The sequence below is a fragment of the Apteryx rowi genome, unplaced genomic scaffold (genome assembly GCF_003343035.1).
Source record: "Apteryx rowi isolate R43461 unplaced genomic scaffold, aptRow1 scaffold_16, whole genome shotgun sequence".
NCBI classification, from domain to species: domain Eukaryota; kingdom Metazoa; phylum Chordata; class Aves; order Apterygiformes; family Apterygidae; genus Apteryx; species Apteryx rowi.
In genome coordinates this window covers 1,219,634-1,243,598 of record NW_020447863.1, presented here as the reverse complement: position 1 = coordinate 1,243,598, position 23,965 = coordinate 1,219,634, and the positions used below count along the sequence as shown (strand labels likewise).

The 23,965-nt window shown below is 36.5% G+C and overlaps 1 protein-coding gene across 4 annotated transcripts in view; it reads right to left on the bottom strand.

Moving 5' to 3' along the window:
* Positions 1–23,965, bottom strand: part of CDK5RAP2 (CDK5 regulatory subunit associated protein 2) — an 83,731-nt gene that overhangs the window by 27,720 nt on the left and 32,046 nt on the right. For all 4 annotated transcript variants that reach the window (XM_026059597.1, XM_026059600.1, XM_026059598.1 and 1 more), the window contains 10 exons: positions 21,778–21,875; positions 18,725–18,855; positions 17,005–17,120; positions 15,402–15,530; positions 10,010–10,105; positions 9,208–9,267; positions 8,385–8,575; positions 5,738–6,203; positions 3,298–3,565; positions 1,693–1,809 (listed from right to left, as the gene is read on the bottom strand). In XM_026059597.1, the coding sequence (XP_025915382.1) occupies positions 1,693–1,809; positions 3,298–3,565; positions 5,738–6,203; positions 8,385–8,575; positions 9,208–9,267; positions 10,010–10,105; positions 15,402–15,530; positions 17,005–17,120; positions 18,725–18,855; positions 21,778–21,875 (1,672 nt within the window). The remainder of the gene's footprint in view (positions 1–1,692; positions 1,810–3,297; positions 3,566–5,737; positions 6,204–8,384; positions 8,576–9,207; positions 9,268–10,009; positions 10,106–15,401; positions 15,531–17,004; positions 17,121–18,724; positions 18,856–21,777; positions 21,876–23,965) is intronic.

Genomic DNA, 23,965 nt, shown 5'->3' with positions numbered 1-23,965 from the left:
TGCATTTTACATTTTGGGTCGATCAGCCATTTTGATGCTTTCATACGATGTATCTGTCTGCCCAGAAGTGCTGTACAAATTTATATATACTATTCTAAGATGGGAGTGCTCATTTCAAAGCAGCTTGAAGTAAGAAACTCTTTTGTAGAAAAATAACGTGACAAGAAATAAATTCTTGACAGATATAATGCCGTGTCTAGCCCCAATTACCCTAAAAACAAGACAGTCCAAAATATAGCTTCAGGGGAAAAAAAAGAAAAAAAATCTAAATCCTGAATTTTCTAACAGTAAAGAATTCTGAAAAGAAAAGGAAAAGATCAATTCTATTCATATGTAACAGTTTGTATCATGCTTAGAAGTCAATCTCAAACAATGCGATGTAAAGACCTAAACCTAATAACAAAATTAAAATAGTTTCATCTATTGTGAGGTAGCTTGGCAGTCACTGTTACTGATTTGGGGTTTTCTGCTCTTGAGTAAATATAGCCTAAAAGCAAGAAAAGATCGAAGTTGCGATACTGGGATATCAACATATTTGAAATTAAGGCAGGATGCTGTTCTATGCAATATATGGATTGCTGAATACCATTTTTCATGTCATTACGTCATTTCTGTTATGATAGAATCACAGGACAGAAATGCTTCCAAGCAAACTCCCCTGCATCAGAAATCAAGAAGATACACTGAATAAGAAAACATAACATTTAAGTTCATTATCTTCTCCTGCTTCTTCTCTATCTGAAAGGCATAATACTTTGACTTTGCAGCAGGTTGCTGCAGTAGAACAGATGTCACAGGTGGTTGTAGATTCAGATGAAAAAAGAAAAAAAAGAGAAAAAAAACAGATACTAGATGAACTCCTAAACTCCAGAATCCTGATTTCATGCAAATGTTCCTGATAAAACAAACAGAAAATAAAAACAGATACTAGGGAAGCAATGTTTCTGATTAGAATACTGGTTTAGTTTTTAATGAGACATTGCTCTTAATTAAAGAAGAACTAATAAGCTCTCTATGAATATATGTTTGCACACACACAAAGCGCACACATAAAACATGACTCTGCAAACCAAGTGACTGGCTTCAATGAAACTACTCACATGAGTAAAATTACTCATGTGACCAAGAACTACAAAATTGGCCGATTACTTTGTACTCCATATACATCAGCTTAACTACAAGATTCAAGCCATCCTAAAAAAGACTAATAGAAATGTAGAAACACATAACACAGTTCTAAGCCTATTTACATTTTCATTAAATGATTCCATTAGGTTTCAACCTAGTTCAATGCCTTCAAATAATTCAGATAAGCAAAATTCCATCATTCAATTGCTTCAGTCCAATAGTTCATAACTAGATGCAGAAGCATAAAGTAACAAAGATCTAATTCAGAGAAGAGTTCAGAAGTTAGGGCATTTGCAGTCTGGATCGGGGTTAGGCACAAAACTCATTATTTTTACTGGAAACAAGCCTCATAAATCCCTTTGATCCTTCTGAAAGCAAAACCTTTAAATGACTAACATTGGATACTTAGAGTAATTAATCTGCACTAGCTAAGTAAATGAGATTTAACACCCAGAAATAATGGTAAAGGAGACAATTACCCACACTAAATTATGTTTTTGCACAACTTAGAAGAAACCATAGTTTTAAAATCCTGTTTTATATTACACCATATAAATGCTCTACCTTGACAGTTTTGCTGATTTTTGCCCATCGCATATTCATTTTTGCCCCCGGTATCAGATGCAACATCTTGTGACTCCACCTGGACCTCACTGTTATCTGGTTTGATCAATGCATCAGCTGGAGAAAAAGGGGGGAACAGAAGGGTTCAGTAAGTGACTGAAAAAAGTAAGTGGGGATACTAAGAAAAAAAAACAAAACCTGATTCTGTGACAACTCAGAACAGGAAAATTATCTAAGGAAGAACAACTACATAAAAATAACACAAACAGTTCTGGTGGTGTCAAACAGCTTTTTCACTTATTTTTTAAATACATGAACTCCCTACAAGTATAACTGCTAAGAATGAGAATGGCAAAGGCTTCCTATCCAAAAGGAAGATCTTGCCACAAAATTTTAGTGTTGTGGCATCACTTGGTGAACATACGCAAGCCCCCTTTGTAATGTAACAGCTAATCAATTTTTAGTGCATTTTTAAAACCCTCGTGTTAAGCTAAGAGTAAAGACTAAAAAGTTTCGCCAGTGTTAGCAATGATCATAAACTAATCCTCTGCAATCCTCCATGGCGTCAAGTCTTGAAATTATTATATGTGCAGTACAGCTGTTTTCAACTTTGGGGTAGAGAAAGCAGTATGGAGAGGAAACGGCAGGGCTGCAGTCCTAAGGGCTTCCAGATCATTTCAGGATCCAGGTCAGAAGTACTTTCCCTCTCAGAATTCGCCATGGATTTTGCAACTACCAAAATTAATTGCTATAATCCTATCAACTTTAGTATTTACAATTAAGCGCTTGCCACATCTGCCCCTTACCACGAAGATGTTGCTGTTGAGAGCAAAACCTCTGCAACTGCTGCTTTTGACACTGGCTCACTCGATACTTGACTGCAACTTATTTCTTTACACCTCCTCTCTCCCCCACCTCTTCTTTACATCTCTACTCAGCTTTTAATCGTACTGCTAAACGCATTTTTTCACCACTCTGAATCTTTATGTAACACACATTGTTCTCTGCCTTGCAATTTGTCATACTTTGCTGATCCATATATTTTGACAACAACTGAGTTTAAATTAACCCAGTCGCACTGCAAACAGACATGGATGACTTGACTGATCAATGGATTATTGGAAAAACTTATTTATGCAGCATAAACAAATACAGTATTTCAATACTCTCCTGTCTCCATTAGAGGCAGTTTTCCATTAGACTTAGAATCCTATAAAGGAAATTTTTCATTTACCTAAACATTGATACACACACACACATATATATATATATACACATATGTGTGTGTGTGTTTATGTGTGTGCACGCGTGCACTGTGAAACTGTCATTTATTACACAATTTATGCAATGTATCCAATGTACTTTCAAATTCATACCAAGCTGTGTTATATTTTAGCTGGAAAGATATATTTGGCTAACAGGAAAAAAATCACTAAGTTTTTCAAGCTCGGTATATATTTGCCTCCCCAAGAAAATCGTAAGATTAAGCAGCATTGTACCTACGTAAAAGCGATCTGTTTTTACTTTCTACAAGAAAGGGAGCTAATATTTCAAGCAGCACTACAAGTTGTTATGCCTGCTCTTTAAATGAAATTGTTTATTTACCTCTCACCAATGTGCTTTCCTGTTCAGGCTCTTCTTGAAGGTTTTCAGCTACCAGCTCATTCACTAATAACTCTCCATTTGTTTGTGGCTGAAATTGTTTGTTTTGTACTTCACACGCTTTCAGACCTTCACAACGTGCCACCGTACGATGCCGCATTTGCGAATCTGACTTCTGCGTACAGGAGGTCAAAGGCGCGATTCCTAACGGTCTAGATGATTTTAACAGAACGGGCAGACGGGATTTCTTGGGCCGGTGTGTAGAATCAGTCTGAAAAAAGCATGGAATAAAATATGGGGCTGGTAGGTGGTACGCATTCAGGTTAAGGTAGTATGAAAAAGCATCCCAGGAAAAACAAAAATAAAAAATTTTCCAGTCAAATCAGTCAGCTGTCATATTACATAGTTTTGAAAATTAGATTGCAATACCCTTGTAACATGCAAAACAAACATTCAGAGAGGAAAACAGCTATCCCACTGGTTCAATTTTCTGGGAGTAAATAAATGCTGTTTATGTATCCACAGCCACACAGTTGTATGGTTTCCAGCCCATGAACTGAGACAGCAAATTCACCACCTAATAGCAAAGGCTTTAATCACTAGGTGTATCAGTCCAGCCTGAATTTGTGTGTGCCTTAGGAAAATATTTTCTTACCCAAACTGACTCATGAGTTATATCATAAAGGTTTGAGAGCTCGGTAGCTTTTATTATTATTATTATTACACGAGGATCCTCTTATCTCTTCACAAACTCCTGAATGTGTTTGCCTTGCTTCCGACAGGCCTTACTTCCTACCTGTCCTCCTTAATATCTCTGAGCAAATCAACACAGCTTTGCATCAACCACAGAGGAATTTTTTTTTACCATAGAGAGGTTGAATAAGAATAGCTTCTTCACTCATATACTCTATACATTGCTTCCACAGGGTTCCTATTTCCTACTGTAATCACAGAAGCACAGAGCAGTTGGGGTGGGCAAGGAGCTCTGGAGATCACCTGGTCCAACCCCTGCTCCAGCAGGGTCAGCTGGAGCAGGTTGCCCAGGGCCGCGTCCAGTCCGGTTTTGAGTATCTCCAAGGATGGAGACTCCACAGCCTCTCTGGGCAACCGGTTCCAATGTTCAACCACTCTCACAGGGAAGAAGTGTTTTCTTATGCTCAGGTGGAATTGCCTGTGTAATGGACAGCCCATCACTGGAGTTGGGGAGAGAAGTTAAATTTCTCTGTGGTAATCAGCACATTTTAGCCTCTCACCTTTTGAAGCCTTCACATAAAATAAATGTGTCCTTGTTTAAACCATACAGCATAAAACAGTGCTATCTCCAAAAACATAAAAAGTATGCTATATGTTGATGAGAGTTATGAAATTGTGTGTAATGATAATAAAAATCAATAATGGCGTGTTCAAATAGATTTCGTCTGCTCCTCTGCTGTTCATTTGCTCCACCAGTGTCATAAGTCCTGTAATTTCTTTTACCACCCAATGTATTCTGAAATACCTTTCCACATCCATTTCTTAGCAATTATAGTCTTTACACAATTTAAAATAATAAAATAGCAAGTTCCATTTTCCTAATGACATACTCAATTCCTTTTGTACATACATGAATACAATACCATTTGGAGGCTGAAAAATAAATCCAGTTGGGATGAACTTCCTCCTAGTGTTACTAAGAGGCACTAATAATGTTGAACAATTTCCAGCTCTCTTAGGACTGTTGTATAAACATACATGTTGTCCAGATTACCCAAAGTCCAGTTCAGCTAGCTATCTAAAATTATTTATAATAGCTATTCAGAAATAAAAGATTGACTGGATTTTTCCAAATAAGAAGGCAACTAGGAGATTGCATTGAGGTTGCATTTGGTAAAACTAGAGAGGAATCTGGAAAATAATGAATCAAAAGGGTATACTGAACCTTAACAAAATAGGTGAAAAACAAAAGGACAGGTGTGATTCTACTTTTTTTTTTTGAAGAATTAAAATTCAAGTTTGTTGAAATCTATTGTTAACTCTTCACCAGCATGCTGTGAGACGTTATGCAAGTCTTCAAATTTCTAGACCTCATTTGCCATTTAGACTTAATAAGTTATCAATTCAGAATGCTCTGATTCTACATTTTCCAAGCATCTATGCAGAGATATAAGGCAGTATAGAATCAGGCCATTAGGCTACAATTTATCCCTCTTTCCAATAGCCATAATATTTACCAGTATCTAAGTCCCAGTGAGGATTGAAACTCAATTAATTAATGTTCTAAGGCATACTGAAGTATGGGATGAAAAGCTCTGAACACTAAGAACAATTATCTTAAATATATTTGACACAAACCTCTTCTATTTTTAAAAATTACACAAAGATTTAATATTAGAAATGAAACAAATTTTTCTCTTCTGTACATCTATCCCCTAAGCACTAAAAAGAGAATCTTAAATAAACTTACTTCATTTGTTCTACTTGTAAAAAAAAGTCTTTCATGCTGCTCGCCCTTCTTATACACATTTTCTTGCTGATGTTCTTTTTCAGCATTTAATCTTGAATATTTTGCTGTTTCTTTTGAGGCTCCTTTTTTGCCTTCACATTTGAATCTCATGACATTACCCTCTAAAGTCATTGTTTGTGTAGCTGCATCTTTCAATTCCACTTTCAAGAACTCAATATCTTTATTAATTTGTGGCGTTGTATCTGGATAAAGCTTCTCTTTCCCATCAAAAGTTGTTTTCAATTCTACTTGCTGCTTTAAGAATTTATTGACCTGCTTGAAATGTTTGAGTTCAGTTCTTAGTTGAATAATCATTTGCCTAAGATCTTTTTCATCCTTTTCCTCTATGTCTTCACTTGAACATTCTTGCTCAGTTGTGTTCAGATGATCTAACAGTTCATTTACAATTTTCATTTGTTCTTGTCCGCTATACTCAGGAAGGAAGAAAGAAAAGGCATGAATTTTGATTTTTATTTAAGCAAACAAGAACACCTTCTAAGAAACACGTTTGCAGTGTCTTGACATACTTGAAATTCCTAGGAGATTCTATTTTACGCACTAATCAATTAGACCAGAGTTTTGGAAACCTTTTCACAGCGTGAGTTATATCATAAATTATCTCATCAGTGCTTTTTTCCTATTCATAACCATATGTACTCTACAGCCCCTTCTCCCATTCATGAACAGACAGTAAATCCCTGGCAACTAAATCAAGTGCTTATATAATATAGCAATATCAGGAATAGGAATGGATTTTCAAAAAAGCTTACTCACTGATTTAACTACCTTAAAAACAAAATTCTACGGAAAACAGATGTTGAGTTCTTCTGAAAATCTGTCCCTTCATGTATTTCTAATACAATGTGGAAGTTGGAAACTGAGAAAGCAGCCTGCAGAAGCAGCTCACTACAGACCAAACTGCCCCACAGATAACCAGTGGTCTGCGGACAACAGTTTGGAAATCAATGTCTTAAATGAAACAGAAGCTAAAAGAATAGAAATTAAAACATAAGCAAGTGCTCAAATTCCACAGATGATTTCATGTGTCCAGCAAGAGCTGTTTGTGCCACCAAACTTACAAACTGGCATTTAAAACAAATGCATTTATATAGCTAGCATTTGAAACAGTAGATGCTAACAAGGCTTTTTATGCATTTTTCTGGCATTTAATGTCGTTAATGAGAATTAAGTTACCCAACAGCACAAGCTCATCATCAGTCAATCTGGTCATTTATACTCGAACATAGAAAAGATGATGAGTGCTGGAATGACGGTGCTAAAGCTGATGGTGCTGGAATCACTCATTAACAGACTTTTAAGTCAAGTCAACAAATAAAACAACATTATATATTCATTTTCTAAGAGAGTAATATCTCCTCATTTACCACTAACTAGTGCTTTGATGACTAAAACCATTCATGCCTCTTGGAGAGTTTTAAATAGTAATATACAAATACAGAATTGGTTGAGTAAAGTCAATTGCAGTATATGTTGAACACAGAAGACAGGATTTGACTTGTGCAACTCCACCAGATATTCTGCTAATAGCATTGCCGCATGCACTATATATGGAAGTCATTCCCAAAGCTCTCCAGAAACCACTGTAGCTAGCTGAAGGAACAATACTGAGGGGCACTGAAAGAAGTCCCCCAGTGCAGTCATCACAATCCGGAGAGAAGCAGGAATGGAAAAATGAGAGTGAACTTCAGCAAAGCAGTGATTCAGTACTGTCAGCCAGGAGATTAGGTGGTTTAAGCATGAAATTGGAGGAAAAAAAGTAGTCAGGGTGCGATGTCCCTATAGGCCTTTTCTTCCTTGGCATTGCCCAGTTCCTAAGAAAATGAGCAGTGGAGCTGGGAATTGATTAAGCCACAGTGTAACACACACACACACACACACGTTTGTTACGCTAAGGCTTGTACACAAATATTTTTTCCTGCAGAAAAATTGATCAGAGTACTTACAACATGGATCATCTTAGCACAGTCCCACAAGGGGTTACACTGAAATAACCAATTGCTCAATGGTGTGCATGGCCCCAACTCCCTAAATTGCTGACTGACAGCACACCTCTGTCCAGGCAGGTCAGATAGGAGGACTGAGGCCACAAAGTGTACCAGTGATGTCCACTCAAAATTAACACTGTAAAACAGTCATTGTAACTCCTTTTCCTCCATCCTCAGTTGCATACACATATCCTTTTTACAGCAATAGTGTCCCCCCCACACATACACCATTTACTGGCCTGTGCTTTCAGATATTTTAATATTAAAAAAAAATTCAATAACATGTATTATCATTTTAGCCTTTTAACATTGCTAGTCCCCATGCTGAGAACAATCAGTTCCTACAGTAAAGCTCTGTATATCTGTATACCAATATCTTTGGAGAGTTTTTTCTTGTAATGTTTTTTTCATAAGGATTTCTACTAATAGTATGTTTCCTAATTACTTAATTGCATGATAGACTAAAATGGCTCTGAAGGCGCCTTGCCAATCTCTCAGGTAAATTAGACAGTGCCATTATCTAAATTCACTTTAGCAAAATTACTTTATTCTCTTCTCAAATAGAAATACTGTCAAAAGCAGTGCATATTCCTCATGCTTACCTGGATTCAAGTACAGATGTTCTATTTTCTCTTAAAAGAGATGTGAGCAAGTTTTTCTCTTCTGTTTCATGTTCGCTCATCCCTATTCTGCCAAAGTGTTTGCCAGCTGCATCATGTTCAAACTGAGGCTTATTTGGATTCCTATAATGTCTATCTTTGCAGAAACTCTCTGAACAGCCTGATGGAGTTATCTGTTAAAAAATTGCAAATATTTTCTTACTAGTCAGGTATGTTCTACTATATGCAGGGCTATAATTTTTTTGTAACCAGGTTTTGTAATTTCTGATGCCCTTTATCTACATCATGAAGCATATACAGACATTTCACTTCCTATTTATTAATATAAAAATAATGAACATCTATTTGATATGGTTAATTCATAGTGATCACTTGCTTAGTAGTAAGTACTTTTCCCTGAAGATATTTATCTGTGAATACTCTCCCAGGTACGAAGCTTCTGGAATGCTGCCTGCAAGTTGCAGCTAATTTTTTTATTAGTTCATGTTTGAATCATCTGTCTTTAAAGAACTAATTTTTTTCCCAGGATCTCCATATCCAAGGCCTGATGATGAGGACAGGATGTGCCTCAAAGTATTTAAAAACTGCCAACTTTTTGCATGTTAAACTGGAGAGCTGCCCTAGGAAGTTTCTGCATGTGTTAGCTCCAATATTTCAATCATCATTTGAATCAATGAAAGACTTCTGTATCAATTACAGTAGAACTTAGACTGGGTCCATTTGGATACAGTTTACTCAGTAGACATTAGCAATGAGAGATTAAGATGAATAAAAATTAGGAGGGTCTTTACATTGCATCATTTACCTGTTTATCCAGATCATGAGGACAACCTTTGAGTCCCTCGACAAATACTTGAGGGCATACCTTGTAAACAGAAGCACAGAAGTTACAAATTTCAAAGAACAGATCATTATCCTTTAATGTTACTAAGCAAAATGTGCCATTAGCACATTACCATTTTTAAACAATCAGAGATGTCCAACTTCAATTGTGTTTTATGATATTCTTAGGCCACTGGCAACCTGAATTATTTTGATTCTGTGATGCTTTATGCTCCATTACTTTTGAATGATAGGAGTATGCAGACTTCTTTAACAAGCTACCATGACATTAAGTATTTCAACCACAAAGAAGGATTTACAATAATTTTTCATCACTGACAGCAGCAAGTGAATCTTATACAATTTGTGCCATAGCCTGACTGCCACGGAAGCAAAGATTAGTGTGTGCGTGTGTGTGTGTGTGTGTGTGCATGTGTGTAAATAAATACAATTTCAAGGGACTTTCTATCAGCCCCATTAAGGAAGTCTGGGAATCCTAGAGCAGGAGAAAATAAGGAACAGGACAGAAGCTCTCCTAACTGAAAAACCCTAGCAGAAGAAAAATATAGGGAAAAGCTTTCAGAAACTCTTTATGATAACAGTTAGTTGAAAGCAAAATCAGATAGCAAGAAGAGCATGCTTTGTTTGTGAAAGACTTTGTGTTCTAGGAAAATGAGAATTTGTAAAAGCTATACAGAGAAAAGAAATCAATCTGTAACATAAGGTACCCAGAGTATGAAACATGGTGGTAAAAACATTTTATAATTATTTTGAAACAGTCCTACCTCACTGACCCTCTCAGAAAATTGACTGTTCTGCATCTTCCTGTCATTGTCGCCATCTTCAGTCTGCATCACAGTTCCTTCTGTTATTTCAAGAAACTACACAAAGTATGGAATGATGTGAAAATGTAGCACAAAAAAAATACTGTGATATGAAACATGCATAAATAAGTCAGTGACATGTCTTAAAAGAAAAATAAAAAATGCCTGTAATACAAAGTAACAAACACTGAATTAGATTTCTTCAATAAGATCAAAGGAAATTAATATAAAACCAGGAATGATTCATATTAAATACAGTAAAACCGTATCTTACGCATTTCTTCATTTTTATTTAACCCTCTCTCCTCTCTTCTCAAATTTTACAAAACAAATCATTTAACCGCTTCTGGTAAAGGACTGCCATCCTCAGGACATGGTCTCATTGTGCCTACTTTATTCTCCCATTTTCAGAATTTATTTTCATATCCTACACATTTTAGGCTCTTCTCCAGCATCCAAGAAATAGACACTTTCTAAAGAAAGCACATTTAGCCTGCTCTACAATGAAGAGACTTACTGTCACACTGAAGGTTACACTCTGCTTTATCTTGTCTAAATTTACCATAGGAAAGGAAATGGTGCCAAATCATCTTTTTTCCTTATTTGCCACAGAACCCAGTCCATCTCCTATAACTAATATTTCCTATGCAAAGAAAAGGAGGAAGATGTAGCTTTTTTAATAGCAAACCTGTTCAGTTCCTGACAACAGGGTAACTGAAAGCAAGACCAGAATCCACTTTGCTTGATGTCACCTCTCCGCGACAGAACTGAAAGCAAGGGATGAGATGCACGTGTTGCTCGTTTCTGAAGCAAAGACCACTGCTGCGTGAGCTTCATTTACGCACAGGTCATGGAGAATATTTGTACCGCTCACACGACTTACCTCCTTCTCCCAGTTTGCTTCTGGCAACAGAGGACAGAATTTAACCTTTGCCTATACTTACTTAATAGCAGTGATAAGAAAACCTCTTATTTACAAAGAATTATTATTATCTCCAGTAGTCACATTCTGGCAAAGCCTCTCAGACAGCAACTTGAGAATGAAGAAAGTCTTTCATCCCACTTTGGCTTCCATCGCAAATGACCTGCAGTTACTACATTCCACTATTCCCCTGTGGACAAGGCCCTCGGAGTTGCATTTCACAAATAAGCTTTAGTCTTCTTGGTTTTGCTCAGATATAACTAAGTATACAGTCAATGCAGAAACATGCACATAGTTTACTCACATCCTGGTTACATTCTGGTAGTGTACAAAGAAAGACTGGTGCTTTGGGGGGAGTCCATATATGCATTGTAGTATGTCTTTGTGCAATACATAATATTTTAGGAACACGTTGATTGTAAATTGAAACAAAGGTTCCCAAACTGCTGCTGACCTGAGCCACAGCGTAAAGTCCAACCGTACAGGCAGTTGCTACTTATCAAGCTGAGAGAAATGAGTAAGGGAATCACACTGTGCAACACTTCTGGGAGGCAGGAAAGGCCAGAGCATGGAATCGGGGTTCTCGTGTGACAGTGTGCAGTAAAAGGAAAGAGAGAGGGAGAAGGCATGAGACTGCATAAAGGCATACAAAACCACAGCACAGGCAGGCCTCTGCAGCACCACAGATGGCATCCAAACAACTAAATTTAGGAACCTCTGAAATAGAATCTCAACCAGATTGGACATTTATATCATCTTGTTTTATAGCAACATTTCTTAATCTAATAGAAAAAGATAGTTGTTAAAGATCTCTGCTGCTAGAATCTCCTTAACAGTAGAAACGCGTAAGCATGATGCTAAATATCAGTGATGCCGTGCCTAATATATCTAAACCACAGACAGGACACAGCACTGGCACAGTGCGTTCAAACTTGCGTTAGATAAAATTTTTAATTTTAAAGCACTAAGGCAGTAATATAGCACTGTTGTGTATAACACTAATATTTTGGCTGACTTGGGCTAAAGAAAAATTACCCTAAGACAAGAAAAACAGAATCTTGAGCATAGTTACAGAAAAAGCCGTAAATCGAGATTATAGGTACAGAGAGTTTTAGACGATGCACAGGAAGGAAAGAAACCGGTGTCTGGAGGTCACTGATGTGATATTTATAGCTTCGATGGATATACAGTGCAGTGCTAAAACTTATGACATGAAAAGAGAAACCTGCTTCCCCGGTATCACATGCTGGAAAGTCTTAGCTCACAGCACGTCAACCCAATTGCAAACAGAGTTCTGCAGGGAGTGTTATTTTTACCTCCTAAGAACACTGGGAGAATGTACCAGTGGGTTGGTCGTTTGTTTGTTTTTTAATTGAGCGTGCATAAAATGTGCGTGCATATGTAGGTATGCATATATATGTACATATATAGGGAAAAAATGAGAAAAGCCATTTCATCTTCCAATCACTAGCAGTATAAACAACTCCAAAGGTTTTATATGTGAATTTAAAAATGTAGAAACTGTCTGGTGCAGCATATTAATATACTTGACTTTTAGTATTAGAAATGTATATTCCAAACTAGCTCATGACTCATGTTTGAATTATTTTTCTGTTTTCACTCAGAACTTGGTTTTCTAGGACAACACAAAGTAAAGATAATCTGAAAGCTGGAGGAAGACATGGAAAGAACTGCGGTACATAGCAAGGATACGCATGACAAAAGAATACAATTTGGCTGTAACCACTGGACTTCAAAAGCACCACATTTACTCACAGGTTTTTTAGGCAGAAAAGAAAGGAAAATATTAGCTACTCTAAAAAAATTGTTAAGGTTTAATCTTCAACATGAAGCTTCAGGTCAAGCCCTACCTTTGTGTATTAAAATTAAACTTATTTGTGCTTATAACTTATCCACTCAATGCAACCATTTTTTATGACTCAACATTTTCTAATGTATGCCTTTCCCAGGCCAATATTCAGCTTAATAACTGATGTTTCTTACAATGAAACTATTACTTAAGACCGACAGATTATAGTACACTATTACAGCAACTGACTGCAGTTTGAATCTTATGGTCTTATGTCTGAGGGGCTGAAAGGAAACTTTCTGTGCTCCAAGGAATACAACCTAATGTTCAACAAAATATTAAAAGAAAATAAGGGGCTTAAGGCTAGAAAAAAGTCTTCTGAGAATAAGCTGCCTGTTTAAAATACTTCCTTGGAGACTGAAAACCTTGAGAATGTTTTTCCTAAATGAGCCACTGATATGCTTGGTTTGCAAAGATCCCTGGAGCCCCGAAGGCTGAAATCAGTGAGGCTGCTTCTTTCGGAGAAAGCAGATGTTCAGAGGACAGCGCAAAAACAACCTTTTTCTCTCCTCCTTCTTCCTCCCTCCCAACCTGAAGCCAAGAAATAGACTCCTAAGGGCTGTCAGACCTTTAGGAGGTGCCCCGCAGAGGAGCCAACACGCACGCTTATCTGATTTGCACTTCAGCTTCACCAAGAAAGATGGGCTCATTTTAAGAAGGACCCGAGAAGGAGACGTCCTTCTGTGTCTGTTCAAATGCCTCTCCTAGCACATATGTTAATGTCACCTCAGCACTACCTGCCAAATTCTAACCCAAAATACACACACAAAATCAGATCTTAGTCTTTTTCACGTTGGTTATTTGCGTGCAAAATACGCTGTTTCACAATCCCATAGCCCCGAAACTACATTGCCATTTATTGACAGACTAATAAAATGGTCCCTTTTAAACTAAAAGCATTTAAATGCAGATCATTTAATTTTTGAGCCAGATAATCATTCTGGCACAGGCTTAAATACCATATTTTACTTTTCTCCTTCCTTTACCCGAAGTCTGAGTTTTTAATGTATGGGTCATTTCACCAGCTTCACTCTTGATTATTCTAACTAATCTCATGTAGACAACTACGAGTACAGAGCCTATATGTTCTTTTCATGCTGAGACAAATGCAGGAGGGCGCAACATCTTGTCATGATACTCTTCGAACAGGACACCAATTCCTTCGGTATTAAATAGCCAATCAGTGGGGGTACAGCACCCTCTGCAGGATGACAAGGTAAATTACTAGGAATATCAGGATATGGAAAAGGGCATGCGCTCCGAAACAAATTGCCCGCAAGCTTTTCAATGCAAATCTATTACAATAACATGTAAATTTATTATTTTAATAAAATCCATGCCACCCCTAAAGGTCAATCTATAATTTACAACATACTTCAATTAAAGGTAACATGAGTATGTATTAAATCTGAAAAGGCAAGAATATTTTGTGACTTTTGACAATTGGTCCCAGGGTATCTGCAGCACTTATGAAAAAGGTCATTGCCCTTTTTCCAGATGCCTGCAGAATAACCTGTCCTGAAGAAAAAACATCAATACAGTATTCACGGTTCTAAAATTAGTCAAACCCTGCACATAACAGAATCAAACTAGTCAAAATTTTTTTCTTGTTCTTTCCAGTTTAATTCAAGATAGAAAATAAAAACATCACCATTATCCCTTTTATTTTTTTTACCTTCCTATTCAATATGTGCTGTACAAGAATGATGTAATTGAACGCAAAAACTGCAACATAATATAAAGAGAAGTACTATCAGCCACATTTCAAGTAATATCTTACAAGCTAGAACGTTCACTAGATGTCTACCATAGCCTGCTGATTATTAATCACACATAACAAGACACACAGGGAACCAGCACCCCAAATTCTTCTCAGTAGAACTATTTTGCAAAGACCTCTTCTTCCTTACAGCTTAAGTAGTCTTAGCTTTGGGCAAAAGAATGAAACACCCAGCAACAGGACTACTTCCTTGCATCTCTCAGCAATCCACCGCAACGCTGGCTACTCCTTCATACACTTCTATACTGTACATGGAAGCACAGACATGCTTTAACGTGACCCAAAGTGCTATTCTTTGTTGTTTGGCCATTGTGAGCCCTAACTCTTTTGTGGAGGTAGGAGGAGAGGTGTGCAGAGGAGGTAAGATTTAAACTCGTACAGAATTGGACACAGCATGAGAATGACTCCTGAACAGAAGACAAGTAGATATTTAGTAACAGCTAAAATGTCATGGAAGATATTACTTTCTTTGTAAAATAAAATTAACTCCTTCCTCCCATTTCAGTTTACAAAACAAATACATCACAGACCCAATTAATATTTTAATGTGAATGTTGTTACCTTAAATTCAACTAAACACATCACTGAACACTTACACTGAGTCTGATTCTCTGCTGTGCTAACCTCTTATAGTCATTTACATAGTTAATTTTTAAAGTTATTATAAGGAATTAGCAAGTTAAGCTCCTAGGGTTTTACACATTCTGCATTGGCGTGAGTGATTCCACAAGGCATATTAGAAATGACAGTCAGATTCAATACTTTATCACAGAAAACATACCTCGCTCCAGTTTAAAATTTTTAGTGCTTCCTTCCCTTGAGAACATGTTGTACAGAGTCCAAGTTGTTTTTTCTTAAGCTCTTGATTAATTGATTGCAGATCCTTAACCATCAAAAGAAGATCAGTAACCTAAATAAGCAAAGAAAAAACAATGAAAACTAGTAAAATCCATCCTAGTATGAAAAAAATGGTGATGTATAAATCTCTAGGTAAATCTAAACTGCAGAACTTGGAAAGTTTGGCCTTTTCACAAAATTCTTTTAATGTTACCATATATGCTCATGAGACAATCTCTCTATATATGAAAACATGATCATATATTTGGGAGTTAGCATTCAAGAAATCTGAACTTGAATGACTGTAGTTTCAGCCTTCTTATTAAGTTGAGGTGTCAAGTTTCTTAATTCAGCAGCAAGAAGAAACTTCAGGGCACCTCACACAAACAGGCTGATTTGAGAAGAAACATTTTGGTGCAAGGGAAATTTGAATTACAGGGACAGAGTAACATTCAAAAACATTCTGTCCTTGTATCTGTAACTCCCTTTATAAGCTGCTATCACTCTGTGGAGTTTCACAGACATAAAATATGTACCAGAGTAGAGAATCATGAGCAAGGCTCTTGAACAGTCATTAGTGTCACAGACTAACATAGTAAATCAAGAAGGCAATGTTTGCAGAAGGAGGTAAAATCTTTTTATTAGACCGATTAATATATTTGGAAAAAACAGACCAGCTTTCAGGCATACAAACCCTTTTTCAGTTAAGAAATGGTTCATTGACTTCTTTTGCTAAGGAGCATTCCCAAAACCACTAAAGGGAATATATTTAGAGATAAAAGGGGCATAGGCCAAGCATGGGACTGAGACAAAAATCTGGATTTTTTTTTTTTTTTAAATCAACACCTGTTTGGTGTAAGGCAAACTGATCTTCTTTCCTTAAGATTATCCATCTCAAGAGTTTGAATACCTGCCTACAGTTCAGCTGGCCATGAAAATGAATCAGAGGTCAATGCACAGGATGAGCAGTCAGGAGAAAGAGTTTCTGAACTCCAGTGCTGACCCACTGTATGACAATAGTCTGCTCATTTCATCTCTGTGAGTTTCAATTCTCCTTCTGCAGAATGGTGACAATATTAATATACCTCAGGGGTATTTTATAGCATGACACATTTATCAAAAGATCTGTAAATCCTGAGATGTAGTGTGCTGTACAGAAGTATAAATTATATTCACCACTACCACCTTCATGATTGATAGAGGGGCATGAAATATGCTTTTTAGGTTACTTAATGAAAAAACTTTTATTTGGAGTTGGTATACTTCATGATGACAGAAATATGTTATTGGGTCTGAAACTTGAATCCTGATGTCTAACAATCCTAAAAATTTTGTAGTAACCCAGCTTTCCTTCAGTTGACTCTGAAGCTCATGTATTGTAACAAAAAATAGTTAATAAAAAGAGGATCACAAACCAGAGATGAGAATTTCCAATCCTTTCAGAATAACCCAACCATACCTAAATGATCAAAATTTTATAAGACACAAACTATAAATGAAGCAGAATTAGGCCATTAAAAACAGTAAAGAATAAAACAGATGAGTACCTTTTTCTTAAGTTCTTCAAGAGACAGATGGTCTATCTGTAGGCCTAAATGATCTTGCTCTCCTAAACAAATACTCATATAAGATGTTTGATCTCCACAAAAAGATAGCGTTTCATCTGTCAATAAAACCAAGGATAGGAATTGTTTCAGAAACTCTGTTTGTTTGCAGGGAAACACAGCATAAAATGCAAAGATACAACTTTTCAAGTAAGTGCATACTAGTAAGTCTAGGGGAAGCCAGTTAAAATTTTCATTCCCCAAAATAAGCTTTCTGTTTAGTTGAAATAATTTTGTCCTTATGTTTCTTTCCATTTCTGACACCTAGACATGCCTTATTTTTTGTGGTTATCAGCATGAATTGTGAATGCAATTTTGAGTTATAATTTGCATATTTAGCATTACAATTAGAAATATTTTTAGGAAGGAGAAATAAGGCATGAATAGTTATTCTGTTTTAGTCATATTTTCACGAACATGAACTCAAAGTCTCAGAGGAAAGAGCCTGGTTAGACAAAGTTACTGACTTTATTTTGCTTCTGGGTCAAAAGATGGTATTTGTTGAATAGAAAATAGCTACTTATTCATTTCCTTTATAACAATATGAATGACTTGTTACTTGTTTCAATAAGCACCTGTTCATTTACAATTTGGATGGCAATTAGTTCCATAAATATATCTCATTAGGTAGGGAGAAAGCATATTAGAACAAAGAAGAGACATCCAAATTTTACTCCCAGCTCTGACACTGATCCCATGGCAGCTGCAAGGCCCAAAGCTTCACAAATGATGAATAATTTTCAGAGCCTCCATTCCTAGGTGTTTCACCTACAACCCAAGTGCCCTTGAGAACTGGACCCAGGAATATTCACAAGTCCCTTTGGCTTCCCCTGGCTGATCATCATCTCTGTGCCTTTGAGGTTGGAAACTCTGAAATGGCAGAAGTCTACCTTCTGTCCTTTATGATCCCTGTAAAGGGAGCGATGCTAAAATTGAAAATCTAAGTTGAAAGGGGTAGGTGAACAGGCTTTATTGCTATTATACCTCCCCTAGAGAAGAAAACAGGTACATCTGTACAGATGCAGAATACCACCTTTAATGGTGTCCACTTACATTCTGCTTTTCTACATCTAAGTATATACTAAAAACACCTCCAAAGAAATACAATAAAGAAGCTAAAAGGTAAGTTATATTTAAAAGCTCTATTATTTCTGAATAAATTACAAAATAAAAAAAACTTCTGGCTAATTTTTCCTTCTCTGAAAATACTTCTTGTGCTAGAAGGAGTCTAGCCATTTCCTGAGATGCAAGCTCTTCATCAAAGTATTGCAAGATAATTAAATTCCATGGTCAGGAAGTGATCCCACGGCCACAGACTTATTCAAAACTAGGAATTTCTGACTTCTGCAGAAAACGGTAAATTCTATGGGTACAAAATTGTAGGCAGCTCGAAACGACCCCTGGAGTAGAATTGCCATAGAATTACTAGCATCTGCTGCAGGGAAAGAGAAAAGCTGTCCCTCTGTATACGTCCTGATTGCTCAAAGACATTGTTACAAATACCTCCAATGATTTTCAGTACAGAAAGCAGACAAGAAGTCTTTTCACACCTCTATCTACTCTCAAACATTTCTTCTCCATCACAGCAAACTGACTGTAATAAAACCAGTCATTTTTGTGCAAAAAGTTCAAGAAAGGGGCTGAGCTACACATATATACAGACCTTGTCGGTTTTTAACATCCTTAATTTGATCTTCTAAGACCTTCTGCAGATTCCGATTAGCTAAAATATCTTCTTCTAGTTGTTTTCGCAACAAGAAAATGTTGTTTAGTTCTGTTTGCAAGCTATTTATACTAAAGAAAAGCAGAAAATCAGAAATTAAAAAAAATAGATTTCAACTGAAAACATTTTGTTCCGCACCTCAGCATCTTTTATACATCCAGGTTTCCATAAAGAGCCCATTTCACACTAGCCATCACTCTTTTCCGTCACAGTTTCATCATTTTGATGCACAAAATAAACAAATCCCTATATGGCCTTTACATATATACCCCTTCCTTGCTGTTTTGAGCCGTGTTGCTTGTAAATCAGCTTAAACACAATACATACATTCTACTGGCCAACTTCCGTATAACTCTCTTTAAGGAAAATCAAAATGACTAACTTCTCAAAAGTATGCCAGAAAAAATATCACTATCACATAATACCATGGCTCTGTGTAATATTTTTCAGTTTGCAGACAGCCTGCAAAAATTATCTTTTAAGATCGAAATTGTCTCAGTGATCTCAAAGGGGTGTTAAACTCCAAAACTTACACATGACAATTTGTCAACATGAATTAAATCTGTAAGCAGCTCTTTTTCCAAGGTAGCCACTGAATGTGCTTACTTGAGCATTACACACTGCCCTGCAATTCTCACAGTGTCAACACATCTAGCTGTCCCCTACCTAGGGCTTGCCCACAAGCTTCAACAACATCTACAAGACAGTTATGGGCAGTCCATAAAAAGACCTAAGTATATGAAAAAAAATGAAATTTTAATAATATGAAATAAATTGGTTTTGATATCAAATAAGTAACAAGGTGTTACTGAACTGATTGCATTACTTATTTTCACATTTAATTCACTCAGAACGTCAGTATTTTAATATAAACTAAGCTGCTGTAGAATTTCCAATCCACTGCGCTGAAATGCCTGAGCATTCAGAAATCTTTCAACAAACTTCAAACCCATCTTACAAGAGACTACATGGGAGCACACGTCATACTTGCATAAGAATAACAGCATGCTGTAGAAACACATTAATTAAAAGCCAGCATGTATGAAAAGATTCTCAGTCTGTCTTCTGACAAGTATGCTGTTGTCAGTGTTGCTTGCACAAGAAACTATTGCTTTAACCAACTCTCCCTCACTCAAGAATATCTTCAAAGAGAGAGAGATCTCTTAAATGCTCAGCAAAAATTAAGAAGAAAAACAAAGTAACACATTACTAGAAGTGAAGTAAGCACATTTTCTCCTCTTCACGAATTAAAGCTTTCATGACAAAAAGCATTGATTCCCTGCTTGGAGAGACAAGAAATGTCTCAGTCCTGACATCAAGCAGGTTATTTTGAAAAATAACCGTTCAGTTTGCTTAAAATAAATAATGCCTAAAAAAAGACATGTCAACAAGAAAACAGATGTTTGCCTAAAATGCATTTCACTGCTGATGGCATTTACACAAATAAGAAAGCTGAACTTCTCTGCAGGCTTGGTTTATCAGCTCCCCAGAACTTTAGGCTGAGGGTCCAAGTCTGCCCTGATGATTTAATGGCATGTCTCAGTCCATAAAACTACGCGGAGGAGAAATACGAAGACTTGCCTACAACTTCCAGCTCTATTATTGAATCACTGTGCATCCGCTGCAAGTCGCTGCACCCTGTGTAATTCACAGTTCATCCTATAATTCCCTATCTGGAAAACAGAACTAATTGCCCTGCTCCTGCTCCCACTGAAGCTAATTGGAAAACTCCTGTTACCCTGAGGAGGCACAGTCAACTTTGGTTATATTTTGAAAGACATTTTAAAATCTATGGAGAAAAACTGTGATATCCGTAGTAAGTTATTTTGTTGTTGTCATTATTATACAGAGTCTTGACATAATCACCTTACCCACAGAATGTGTTTCAGTGATAGAGGACTCTTTCTATGAAATCTCAAATCAAAACTGGCTTCTTCCTTTGTTTGGTGATTGTTCAACAGAAAGCAGTGAAAACAGCCATTGCTCTTTTCCTGGAGGTAAGAAATAATCTCCATATTCTGACCTCTATTGCTATTTCTAATGAAACAGATCCTATTATCTAAAATAGCTTCTGAGCTGTGGCCAAGCACAAGATGGCATTACTATTAATGCGCTTAATTCAAATACCAGCTCTTTTCTACTTTAGTGCTACTCACTTTATGGTTTCCAACTATAATGGTCTGCACACTGACTGCAAAAAACAAACACATTCCCACAAAGTTGGCAGGTATGAACCATTGCCTTCAGGCAGGAAGAGTTAGGAGCTGCCTCCCAAATGCTCCCAATACCTAATTAAAATATTTATAATTATAACAGTAAAAGTACATTTTTATATAACAATTATATTTCTTCTACCTAAAGGCTAAGAATTTTATTTATCTTACCATAACGTTCCCCCCTCAACTGCCAAGCAATAATAGGATACAAAGTAGGCCACAGATTTCTGTGTGTTCTTTGATTTAAAAAGGCTGAAAAACACTAGCTCCTGCCTCCTAATACACTTCTGAATGCTGTACATTGAAAATACACTATGCAAACTTCAATTATTCTGTTTTGTTTAATCTTCTCCAAAACCATACTTGCTTATATTATCATCATCATTCTCACACTGCCATTCTTAAGGTATAAAAGGATTATCTGTATTTTTAAAAGGAAGAAACTACGGAAAATGGAGTTACTTTTTCAAAATGTTTCAGCACCCAACAGTTCACTGTGGTTCAACCCTTTCCTATGTTCCATTGAACAAGTCCCAATCTCGATAGTCTCCTTCCATTTCCAATTGCTAAAGGAGAGGAGAGAAAACACTGAAAATAATTTGTCGACGTACAAAAATATTTCGTCTCTTTTAAGGAGACTACTATGGCTAGTTTACACCTTATTAACAATCGCCCCATATCAAATAATTACCACGCCAGTTAAATTGCACCTTTTTAACAACTTCTGACTCAGCCCTTTGTGTTTAAAATATCCAGCAAAATAGAAAAAGCACTTACCTATCTGATTCTTTGAAGGTCTTTACTAGAGTAGAATAAATATTTTGCTCCTTTCTTAAAGCAAGGATCAGCTTTTCATATTCAGATTCTTTTTTTTCCTACATTAAAAAGAATATATATTAAACCAGCAATGTAATTTTTTAAGTTCGCTGTCTACAATGATATGCACATCTGTGTCCTAAAGCAAAGGTGAAAGAAGTAGAAGTTCAGACGTCGCTGAACCACCTCAAAAGTCACTCAAGTAGTTGCTGCCCACCTCAAGAGCCCAACATGAATCTGGAAAATATCCATGCTACTTCAAAAAGCTGTTATTAAAGGAGGTTAATAGTGCTCCATTATTTACCTACCATAAGAAAGTAACATATCTAAACAGTGGTTCATTATTTTTATCACAGTCTAAAAAGAATTTTTTGCCCCAGCATTTTCACTTTTAAAGTTTACAAATTAATGACCCAAGAACAACCTGGAAAATAGGTATTTCAGAGAAGAGGAAGGAAGGGAAGGAGAAAGGAAGGAGAAAAGACCAAGCTCCAAGCACACGCTTTAGAACACTGTCCTAACAGTCCCCTCCGTACTTTGGATAAAATTAACTTTCTTTAGGGGAGCGGTTTCTGCAAATTCTGTCCCATTTCTGAACAAAAAGGATTGTAATGAGCCAACAAATAAAGGATGAGCATGTCAGATACATATTCATTGAGTCAGCTTTCTAAATAATCAGCTGGGTCACAACAAGTCACGTCACTTGTGCCAAGAAAAGAAAATCATTTACCTGCAGTCTTGCTCTCAAAAGGTATATTATTATTATAACAAACCAAGACTCCTCACTAAGTGACCACTGAAAGAACCCAAGACTTTTTTCATTCCAAAACAAACAGTCAGCCAGTTTTTCAGTAGGAGGCAAAACTGCAGCTTTTTAAATGAGTATTTGCTTGCAGCCATTACAAAGAAATATCAAAGATATGTTCTGCTCAGAAGAGAAAATAAGTGGAGCATCTTCCAGATATCTATAGGAAATTTAGATTTATTAATGTCAGACACTATCTTCTGCCTCTGTTCAAGAAGAGTAATAGACCCTGCTGCTCCTCTCAGTTTTCTTTTCTGACCAAAAACTGAAAGAAAGAACAAAAAAAGTTCCGTAGCTTAGGGGGAATGTGTATGGATCTAGTGTGACAAGATAACTCTAGAGAACAAAGATGAAGTAATTCTATTTTCTCCATATTACAACTTCAAGATTGGAAACTAAACTCTCAAGAGATACTGAATCATTAGTAAACAGATCTTTAACAGGGAAGAAATCTATACCCAGGAGTTTCAAGCAGCTGTTATTACAGCAATTGCAATTCCTAAGCAAGGAATTGCAACAAAAATTCAGCTACGGTAGAATCTTGCTAATTCACACTAATGATGCAAAGACTCTATTAGTTTGAAAAATTCAGTAATCTGCAAAGTAAGCCCTACAAAAGCACAGACAACTGTTGTTTACTTTTAATTATTTATGCTCATCCTTCAACAGTGCTAGCGAACATATTAGGTAATATTTTGCAAATGCAATCAAGCTTTGATCAAATTATTCCTATTAAAGTAATCTGTATATCAGATCTTACTACAGAAAGAGTAGCTTCTACCACCTAATACTACAGATTCTTTGAGGAAGTGACCCTGTCTTTGTACACATTCATCATGTTCCCAACCATAATCGTAGCTGTACTCTAACAAATGTTTCCAGGCTCTAGTGCAATTTATATATTAAATGCTATCTTACATACGGCAAAACACTGAGCTTAATACCAAGGTTTTTATCAAGATGAGCATAGAAGGAGCTCACAGTGATGAGTTCTGTTGACTGAGTACTGAGAAACACAAAGGCAAACTTAGACTTACATAGGTGATCCAGAGTCCATTAACAAAATATCTCATAAAAACTTTGTAAAAAAGCAAATATTACAGCCTGAGTTAAAGAATCTTATCAAAGTACTGGAATCTCAGCCTTTCAATAGTCACTAAACATAAACTACAGAGATTGCAATTTAATTTGAAAAAGCTTGATCACTGACTGTGACACTGATCAATGACATAGAAAGCAACAGAAAGAGGCAAATCTTGACTTACATTAGATGGTTAACAGTCTGCTAAAAGTTCTGCTGAACTTTTCCATATGTCTGATATAAGCTTTGCAATTATTACTGAA